The sequence below is a fragment of the Nicotiana sylvestris genome, chromosome 5 (genome assembly GCF_000393655.2).
Source record: "Nicotiana sylvestris chromosome 5, ASM39365v2, whole genome shotgun sequence".
Lineage (NCBI taxonomy): Eukaryota > Viridiplantae > Streptophyta > Magnoliopsida > Solanales > Solanaceae > Nicotiana > Nicotiana sylvestris.
The window spans coordinates 138,946,775-138,957,850 of NC_091061.1; the positions used below are offsets into that span (position 1 = coordinate 138,946,775).

The 11,076-nt window shown below is 38.2% G+C and overlaps 1 protein-coding gene across 1 annotated transcript; it reads right to left on the reverse strand.

Moving 5' to 3' along the window:
- Window positions 1–6,525: 6,525 nt before the first annotated feature.
- Window positions 6,526–7,779, reverse strand: LOC138869383 (uncharacterized). Its single transcript, XM_070146996.1, has 2 exons — window positions 7,447–7,779; window positions 6,526–7,296 (listed from the first exon to the last, which is right to left on the reverse strand). Exons 1-2 carry the CDS (start codon window positions 7,777–7,779, stop codon window positions 6,526–6,528), a joined length of 1,104 nt encoding a protein of 367 aa, XP_070003097.1.
- Window positions 7,780–11,076: the final 3,297 nt, after the last annotated feature.

Consider the following 11,076-nt stretch of genomic DNA (forward strand, 5'->3'; position numbering starts at 1 on the left):
GTGCACACATTATGAAGGGATCGAGTCGTTCGCCACATCATTTCTATAAAATACTCTTATGGACCGGGTTGTCTCCTCGGCAACGTCGTGCGTAATATTATTAAGAAAGCAGCGTATCCGTGTGTTTTTTCTTAATTTGAGTTGTGATGACCTATCTGGTGAGGTCCATTTTATACATACTCCAGTTGAGAAGATAACTGTTAATTGAGAGCTTGAGTTTACTATTCAGAGGAGGATTGTACCTGATAAGTTGGTATTTTACCAACTTATCTCTTCTTGATACTTAGACTTTTGCATGATTTTGTTGAGAAACTAAGGTATTTATTGAGGTTTATTAGCATATTTCAGGTATCAAGTGATTTAGAGGAGATACAAAAGAAACCAAGTCAAATTGAAGAAAAATGACTGCTGCCAGATAATGCTCTTCGCGATCGCGAACTTTGGCATGCGATCGCAGAAGGCTAGGAAACAACACATCGCGAGCGCATGGCTATTTCTGCGAACGCGAAGAAGAGTCTGGTCAACTTCTCCCAAGTGCTCTACGTGAACGTGTGGATCTGGTCCGCGATCGCAGTGCTTTACAGCATTACTCTTCACGATTGTAGGCCTCTTTTCGCAATCGTGATTCACAATTATCATTTTTGAGCCCAAAACTGTTTAATACACCACCTAGATCATTTGTAAAATATCTTTGGCTTATTTTCAGTCTTTAGACTAGAGAAGAACAAGTTTTGGAAGCTTGGGTTCATGCACACACACTTGGGTCCTGAAGATTTGAAGCCTTTAGTTGAAAATTTCTTACCCATTTATGTTTATTTCTTCATTTCCTTGCTTTGTATTGTATATCTAAGTATGTAGTATTTTATTCAACACTTGAATCTTGTTTACGAAAATATTCATATTTAAAGTGTGGATTAAATATCTTGTTGTGCTTATGTATTGAACGATTTTTATCTTTTATGAAGTGAGTTATTCTTTCTTTAATTATTTTTGTTCTTTAATATTTCCAAAGGGATTAGCTAACCCTAGGACTCACCCATTTACTTTGAATTATTTTTGGGAAATATTAATTAACAATAACTTGAGGATTTAACCCTCATTTTATAGATTCTATCTAGGGATAGGATTGAACTACTTGTAGCCATATTCGGGTGTGCTTAATCTCTTAATTGTTTTAAGGATAATTCAATTAGAAAGTCTTGTTAGTCTTTGAAAGAAGCTAATATAGAATTATTACTCGAGGCTAATTAATATAAACTCGCTCATATTTGTAAAATCGTGAAATACATTAGATCATTACTTGAGTGTAATTCCCCGCGTATCCATACTTGTAGCCATTGATCATTTTACTTGCTTTCTATGTTAGTTTATATTTTCGTATTTAGTTATAAATATTTTCTCAAAAATCATTCTAAGTGTTTGGCATTGCATAATAAGTGATAATTCTCTTACACTCCTAATCGCCAAATATTGTTCTCTTTGGGATTCAATCCCGACTCATAGTTGGGTAAATTATATTGCATGCGACCGTGTCCATTTACTTTATAGTAGTGGATTTGTACTTCATCAAAATTGGCGCCATTGCCGGAGAATAATTTGGCGTGTTTAGGTTGTTTGAGAAATAAGCAGATGCACTTTGGTCCAAACTTGTGAATATTTGTGTAATTATCTTTCTTGCCTTGGTCTGTTTTTCTTGTTTGTACCTTGTTTATTTTCTTAGTTTTTGAAAAATGGCATCATATAATAATAATTGGTCAGATGGTAGTTGTTCATACTTTGATGACCTTTGTCCTTATTGTGGAGGACCACACTCGTGGCGAAATTGTTTAAATTCTCCTGGGGGCGAATTCTGCACACAATCTCAAACCCATTAGTGGAGTATTTGTGATAAGTGTGGTCGTCAAAATGGTCACTGGGATAATTGTGCTCATGTGTCCTTCCCTTCCCCAATCCCCGCTATGATGGTTCTACTTTTTGTGATGAGAATTATAGGGATAGGAAGGTGGAAGAAATGGAGCATGGTCAAAATGGAGAGTTCAAGCTCATGTTTTTTTTTGGCAATCTGCTAGGCAAGAGCCTAGGGCTAATTTTTTATATAACAATATTAAAAAGCAAAATACAAAGTCATGATATCCTACAAAATGAAAGGAATAAAATTTGAACTTAACAAATAGCCTATTATCAAAATTGTGCATTCCACTCAAAATTGATATCACATTAATTCTAGGCCAAAGATGTCTTTTGCTTCCTTGTATTTCCAGTCCATTGAAGCCCAATTCAAATGTGTAGTATGCTGAAAAGTAGCCATAATCTGCGTCAAATTGGTTGCAGAAAAGGCCTATTTCCTTGTGTTTCACTATAAGATGTTTTTGGACTTGTCATTCCTTCCACATACCCATGTTACTCATGCCATTATTATATTGAATAAACAATCAAAGTTGGCAGACATCTGTCTTCCATGTTGTCTTTGTTTATTACAATATTATATTATTTCTCACTCTTCTCATGTGCTTTGGTAGGTTATCACCCATGTTCCTTGTTATTTTCACCCACGCATGCTTCGATCCTGGCATTCTTTAAAAGTAATTTGGGGCAGCCTTTTTCCTTTGTTTATGTATCATTTCCAATGTTGCTTTTCCAGCATGCAAAACAAACATTCTTGTCTTCTCTTGTTCATGTTTTCAGTAATGTGTGCATCTCCAGCAACGTGAGAATTCATGCACGACCAAAATTGTAATTGCAATTCATTGTCCAGCCTGCCTTAAAGGCACCAGGCGTGAGTTGACTCTTCTGTCTCCATTGCTTAGTGCTTGAAGCACTGATGGAAAAGCATCCATCGAAAATTGCAGTAATCCCATTCCCAAGTCAGTCGCGAACGAGGCAGTCGTGCATCCAGTTATAGAATACTGCATTTCATCTGTTCCTAAAAAAAGCACGCCGCATGTGCTTTTGTTTTCAAATCTGCCAGCGTCCATGCGTGCATCAATATTCCTCAAGATTATCTCCCACATGTTGGTCGCATAAAGTTGCTGGATTCTCTCACGTCTGAATGACTGTGAAGCGTGCATCTCCAGCAAAAGATGTGTGCAGCGTGCATCTGTTGCCATGCGTGTTCCGCAGGAAACATGCATTGTCGACCTACTTTTGTATCCTAGTAAACTGAAAGCATGCGATGACTCTTCTGTTGCAAAGCATCTGTTGAAAATTTCCAGCCTCATGCTTTTCTTTATCCAAGATAAATTTCATTTTTCCATGTGATACTTTTGTTGACATCATGTGTTTTCTTCCTTGCGTTCCACGGTAAACCATGTGTGCACATGAACAGATTTGTAGGAATCTGTGAAGGCCAAAATGCACAGTGCTTTGTATTAAAAGAATACCCTTTCATTTGCATCATCCAAAACGTGAAATTCCTGCATTTCCTAGAAATTCCCTAGCGTGCTGGTGCACTCTCCAAGCGTTTTGGCATCTGTTATTGTCCATAACTTCACGTGCCCCTCTTGTTTTCCCATGCGATGCCAGTACTTCCCTTTGATGTGAATGACTGCCATGAAATAAACATTGTAAAAGTCGCCAAAGCCCACCTTTAATGTTCTCCCAGTGGATTGAATGCAATGCATTAATACCACCACTTGAGATTCTACTGTAAGATTAGTCTTTAGCTTCGATGAAATACCTGCAAAAAAGTGAACCAAGTTAGCCGAAAAATTGCTATCTAAACTCACCTCAAGAATGATTCGAGTGTGGTAACAAAATGAATCCTCTTTTCCTCCTAATTCCTTGCAACCTTAACTCTTATGTAAGGACATTGTATCTTATCTTCGTTAATAATCCTCCTTCCTATTGAGTTCATATCCCAGAAACCATGGCATTCAGTATTTCCTTCATCTAGAGCATAATTGGCAAGGTGGTCTGTTAATGTATTCCCTTCTCTGAATATGTGTGTGACCTTGATGATACTTTGTTCTTTCAATCTTAAAATATCCTCTACATGTTTAGTAACATACCAAGGAGGCTTCCATGATTCCTCTATGATGTTCTTTAACAACATTGAATCTGTCTGCAGCCATATCTGGAAATAATTAAGATTTTTGCACATCTTCAATGCCTCCACAATAGCTACCGCTTCTGATTCATTGTTGGTTCCTTCAGGAATCTCCCTTCCTTCTGCATATATCAAATCACCTACCTCATCCCATATGCAGAAACCAATTGAACTCCTCTCTGGGCTCCCTCTACATGCTCCATCCGTATTAACTTTGATCCATCCTCTTGAAGGAAATTCCCATAACACTTTATCATATTTCAGTCGAGGTTTGTATTGCTCCATCATTGTCAGTAAGTCCAGCCACTTCTGAGGCACACATAGTCCAGGCTTTTTCAGTTGGACAAGTGCTTGCACAGTAGACGACACCTGGTAAATAACTCTGCTCACTAACACTGCTTCTCCATATTTCAAACTGTTTCTTCTCTTCCAAAGTTCCCATACAATGCATGCAGGTAAAGATTGTAATATTGGCTTCAATCTAGGTACAACTGGTGTTGTCCAACACTTTGTAATTGCGTGATGTAATGACAACCTATCTAATGCAATTCCTGCTCTTCTTAGGAAATAAGTCCAAACACTTCTAGCTGCATTGGATGTGAAGAACAGATGTAGTAATGACTTCTCCTTAGGATCAACACAGCACCAACATTTAGATGGCATTGAGTATCCTAGTTTACGCAATAAATCATCAAGTGGCAGTTTTGCTTTCCACATCTTCCACATGAAGAAGGATATCTTGAAAGGTAAACATTTTACCCATATCATCTTGTAAGTTAATCTTGGGTTGGATCTTCTTCGCACGTAATCCCATGCAGACTTTATTGTAAAATGTCCCCTTGTTTCATGCATCCAGAAAGGAGTATCTAACTGTGAACTTTCAGTTGGTGGTCTAATATTTTGCACAATGTGGTGTGCCAAACCTTCAAGTAGGCTCTCAAATATTTTATCCACATTCCATATACCATTTTCAACCATATCATTGACATTATGAATATCCTCATCGATACCAAAATCTGCCGATACTTGAAAATATAAGGCTCCCATCTCAGTCCAATTGTCGAACCAGAATAGAGCTGATCCCATTCTCAGTTTCCAGTAGATTTGATGCTCAATCAAGTCCCTACATTCTAGCATTTTTCTCCACGCGTGGGATCCACCCTTCCAAGGTACAATTACTGCATTTAGTTTCTTGTAGTACTTTTGACTAATAAATGCACTCCACAAATTGGGCTTTGCCCTGAAATTTCACCACAATTTGCAGAACAGTGCCTTGGATACATCATGTAGGGACCTGAAACCTATGTCTCCCTCCTCATAAGGCATACAAAGGTTAGTCCAAGATGCCCAATGTCTAGTGCTGCCTCCCACATTGCTGCTCCAGAAAAACTTGGCAAAAATTCTATGTAATTTGTTGATCACATAACTTGGTGGATTCACTGTTGACAACATATGAATTGGGATACTCTGCAGGACATTTGCGATCAAAACCACTCTGCCTCCTACAGATAGGAGTTTGCCTTTCCATGACTGCAATTTGTCCATAACCTTGGTGATTAATCCCTGGTAATAGTCTCTCCCCTTCTTCTTGCATAAAAAATAGGACAACCAAGATAGGTCATAGGGAAACATTGTCTTGGTATACCTGTAATCCTTTCCACTTTGTTAATCACCTCATTATCAGTTAAATGATGCATGTATATGGCTGATTTGGATTTGTTCACCAGTTAACCAGATGATGATTCATAAGCTTTCAAAACCTCCATGACAAGTCTCAATGAAGTTTCATCAGATGAGCAGAAAATGATCGTATCATCAGTGTATGATAGATGATTTATTTTTGGGCTCCATTTTGGCATTCCAAAACCACAGAAATACAGGTTAGTGTGTAGTGAATTCAATCCCCGAGAAAGTTCTTCTGCTGCCAGAATGAATAGAGTTGGTGACAAAGGGTCACCCTGGTTAACTCCCCTCGATGATGTGAAGAAACCATTAGGCTGACCATTTATAAGAACGTAGTACTAATTATTCCCGATTAAATCAAAGATCAAGCCAATAAAAGCTTTGGGAAATCCCATTTTCCTTAGTATTTTTGTCAGGAATAGCCATGATAGCCTATCGTAAGCTTTTGTTATATCAAGCTTAATCACAACGTTTGGACCTGCTTTTGTTCTCAACCTCATATCCGTAATAATTTCTTGAGTTAACAGCACGTTCTCAACTATGCTTCTGCCCTTCACAAAACCTGCCTGTTCCTCCGAGATTATGTTTGGTAATAATTCAACCAACCTCCTAGAGAAAATCTTGTTAACAAAGTTGCTAAGACTGATTGGTCTCATGTCCGCAAAGGTCGTAACTTCTTTTTTGTTTGGTAATAAAACCAGGTTTGTATGCGTCACACTCTTTGGCAAATGCTGACCGCAAAAGAATGCCTTGACCATGCGGACTACATCTTCTTCAATAATTTCCCAGCATGTTTGTTAAAAGGCTCCAGTGAATCCATCCGGTCCACCAACTGAGTCCCCATTCAACCCCATAACTGCTTTCTTCACTTCTTCATTGGAAGGCAAGGCCATCAATCTTTCATGTTGATCACTATCTAGCATTGAAGGTACATGATTTAGAATGTCAAAATCATTTGGAACTGCAGTCTCAGTAAATTGATCCTTGTAGAACTTTATTGCTTCTTCTGCTATTAAGTGATCTTCTTCGATCCAGTTACCAAGGCTATTTTGGATCCTTGATAATTTCAGTCTCTTCCTTCTCCCATTAACTTGAGTGTGGAAGAATTTAGTGTTTCTATCGCCATCTTTGAACCATGACATGCTAGCTTTTTGTCTCCAGAATTCTTCTTCTAATGCAAGATATTTAATCATTTCAGCTTGGACCTGTTTTAATCTTTGTCTATTCATCTGTGTAGGATTGACTTCAAATTGTCTTTCATGAACCAAGACCACCTCCTCAAGGCTTGCAATCTTCTGGAATATATCCCCACATGTAGCTCTGCTCCAGGTAGATAGTGCTTGTTTAAACTTCTTTAACTTGTAGTTAAAAATGCAGAAAGAGTTAGCACTAAAATCAGCATTCCAATTCTCCTTTACTACATCTTTGAATGTTTCATGCTTTGTCCAGAAGTTAAGAAATCTGAATGACTTCTTAATTGGAGGAGTTTCTATATCACATTTCAGCAGCATTGGGCAATGATCAGACCCAATTTTGGATAGGTGAGTTATCTCCAATCCAAGAAATGCCTGTTGCAATTCATTATTGCCAAAACATCTGTCCAATCTTTTAAAAATATAGTCCTCCTCTGATCTTCCATTCCACCATGTAAAAATGCTTCCTTTAAAACCCAAGTCTGTCAAATTGCAGGTATTGATTCAGTGTCTGAAGTCATCTACTTCAATGAGAGAAACTGGCAAGCCCCCGTATTTCTCTTCCTCATCCCATATCATATTAAAGTCGCCTCCAACTAGCCAAGGTACCGTTATATTTGATGCCATTGCATACAACGTATCCCATAGTTCTATTCTTTCAGTGCGATCACATTTGGCATAGACTAGTGTAAGGATGAGCTCAACATGTGTTTCAGAGTGCATTAATCTCAAAGTCAGCTGTTGAGTCATGATATATAAAATAGTAACCTCAAAAATATCATCAATAAAAGCCCAAATCTTGTTTGATACATTCACCACAGCCTGTGCCAAACCAATTCTTGCTCTATACCTCTCCATTTTGTGAGACTATTGCATAGGCTCAAGGATTCCTATGAACTCAAAATGATGTTTTCTGTGCATTGTAATCAGCCTTTCAAATGCTTGCATTGTGTTTACTGACCTGACATTCCATATAATGGCATCAATTAAATGTTTTGGGATTTGGACAGTGTTCTCCTTGTTTGTACTCCACTAATTGGGACAGTAGAAGTCTCTTTTGACTGTTTCTTTTTTCCCTTTGCTGCAGATTTTACTTGTTCAATTAGCCTTGGAGACAAATCTCCCTACTTGGCAACATTAAGGAAATTTTGTGTAGTTGATTCCTCTTCCATGTATCCACCTTTAATTTCTGCGTTGTTAACTTGATCATGTGCTTCTACTTCTTCTTTTGATGTAACAATATCCTCTGCCTGGTTGATAAGTTCAGCATCTTTTGCAGCATGTTCATTGGTCAACAACATTGTATTGTTCAGTGGAACGTTACTTCCTGCTACATCCTGCACGGTGCTTAATGGAACAGTACTTCTTGCATAAAACTGCACTGTCATAGTTCGGTTCTTGTCTGCATTCTTGTCTTGTTTCTTGTCTGCATTTTCAGCTTCTTTCAAGACTTTACTAACAACATTATGTGAAGTCCCTCCTGGATCTATAATATTAATGTTCCCCTCTTTTGTCTTTTCTGTTGCTGCATTTGTGCATTCGCTGATGCTTTGAATATTGATTGCATTGGCATTACAATTAAAACTTTGATCCTCATCTTCCACTTCATTTCCTCCAAATTCTTCATCACTATGCATTGTATCTGGAATCTGGCCATCTGCTAGGTCTTCCTCTGTTTGGTTTAGCCATAGTCTCCCTCCTGCCCATTTTTCTTTTTCATTGGTCATGAATTTCTCAAAATCTGTATCATCAACAAATTCATTTTCTTTGTTGTTTGCTAATTGTTGTTCAACTTTGGTGTCCTTTGAAGGAATGTCTTGACATGAAGTATTGACTTGAACAACATTATTTTTGAATGCTTTTTGGAACCAAAGGGCAATTGACTCATTGTGAAAATGCTGCTCATTCCCCAAATCTTTTTGTACACAATGAGTTGTTGCTTCCCTATTTGCTGCATGATTTTTTATTGCTATAAGATTGAAAGTAGGTGCTGCAGGGTTCAGTTTCTTGGTTGTGTCTTGGATGATTGTTTCCTAGATGAGCTAGGAGAAGTTACCTTTTGTACTATTTGTCTAGTTGAAAAATCAAATTCTTGCTCCTCTGACTCATTCTCTACACCTGCCATGGAATTATTTTGCTGAATGTTGTTGCTTGTGGTTTTTTGAACTGGAGTTTCCTCCACAGCTGCCAATTGGTAACCTTCATTGATCTCACCATTTTCAATTTCTAGCACTACAAATTGGTTGGTTGTTTGTATTTGTTTTGTCACAGCTGTATTGTTAACAAGAACTATTTCTTTCCCTTCTGCATTAGTACCTTCAAATTGTTTGCCTTTGTTTAGTCCCTTATTGTCTCGAACTTCCTTCCATCGAGGGCCTGCATTACCAACTACCTTACCACTAGTAAGGATCATCAAAGGAGCATCATTTTTTGCCGGTTTCTTAGTGCCTTGTTTCACATTTTCGACATTTTCCTGCTGCTGGACATTTTTGCTTTCCCTTAAATCAGGATTAATTCTCCAACATTCAAGCATGTCATGGCCTTGTAACTTGCACTCTTTACAGTACTTTGGCAAATAATCATAGTTAATGGTTACCCATTCAGTTCTAACATCCCCATTTACTTCATTGACAATGTCCATCCGAACTTTCTTGGGGAGGTCAGCTAGCAGATCCACCAACACTTTAACACGAGCACAACTAGGTCTAGTTTTCTTGTCAGTAGCCAATTCCAAGGGAAGGGGTTTACCTACAGCAGAAGCTAGAGAGAACAAGCATTCTCTGACAAAATAGGTAGGCAACAAATTAGGGAATGAAATCCAAGCCATTACCTTAGGTGTCTCCTCTCCAACTTTAAATTTTGCATCATAGATCAAAGTTCTTAGTTGATATTCATCCCCATGCTTATCCTTAATATAGTACACACCTTTTGATGAGAAATCTACGTAATCTTGCCATACTGAAAATCGAATCAAAATGTGCCTATCACGAAGATATCCAATGTTGCAATCAGCTTTGATACCACACTGCATAGGAACAATTCGATGTATTTCATTGATGTCTGGCCATCCGTATGAAAATTTGCACACAACTGCCTGTAAAGCATATTGTTGGTTGTCCTTGAAAGAGTTGGGCTTGTCTAGGGGGGATTGGATCAACTACTGCTGCTCGATCTTGCATTGTCGAAGTACTGGTCGTGGGTTTTACAGCATTTGCATAATCCATAGTTTTTGGAACTTTTATTGTTGTCGTGCATGGTTGGGTGATGTTAAGGGGAGGCTGGGGAGGTGTCCCAGTGTTTGCGGGTAGCTGGCCACTGGCCATAGTGGCCATGGCAGCACTCCGTGAAGGATCTTCCAACTGTAAATTGTTTTTTTAAAAAACTTGAGACAACATAGATCAAAACTCTTTCGCGTCAACACTCTCTTGCACCTATGAAAACTCTTTTCCACGTTAATACTTATGACAAGAAAAGCACAGTTTTTGCTAATTAGATGCTACAGTAACTCTTCAAAGCAAAATAAGATCTGTTTTTAATCTGTTGTTGATTTAGCTTCAAAACTGAGAATCACGCTTAAAAACAAACCATCCAAGTTGTTCTTCAACCATCCAGCTTTACGTTACAAAAGTAGTAGCTATCACTGGCAGAAACGTTGAAATTGGCTAATGGGAGGTCGTTGCTACAGTAACTCTTAAAAGTAAAATTAAGATCTGTTTTGAATGGTGATAGATTTTAGGAAAAAATCAAAAGGAGGTTGTTCACAATGAGAAGGGTGTTCTTTTGGTACCAATATTGTGATCTTACTTTGCCGGATTCCGGAATTATGGCCGATGAATAGTGACGGGATCACTATTCATGGGATTACAAAATCCTTCCTTTTGGCAACCCTGATATGTTTAGGCTCACTATGCCCACCAACTTGAGAGTGTGGAAAGAAGTCAAGAAGATTCCGATTTCGAGGAAGAAAGTGAGCTTTATTTTGAGGAATCAAGAATTGAACATCCGCCAACCGACTCCATGCTTGTTAGTGATGCCGAGAAAAATATGAAATTAGAGTCAACCGGTGTAATTGAAAATATGGTTAAGATTGACTCTAGTCCGGGGGAAAAAGAGGATGTCAAATTCCGGGAAGAGTTGCAATTTGGAGGTTTGATG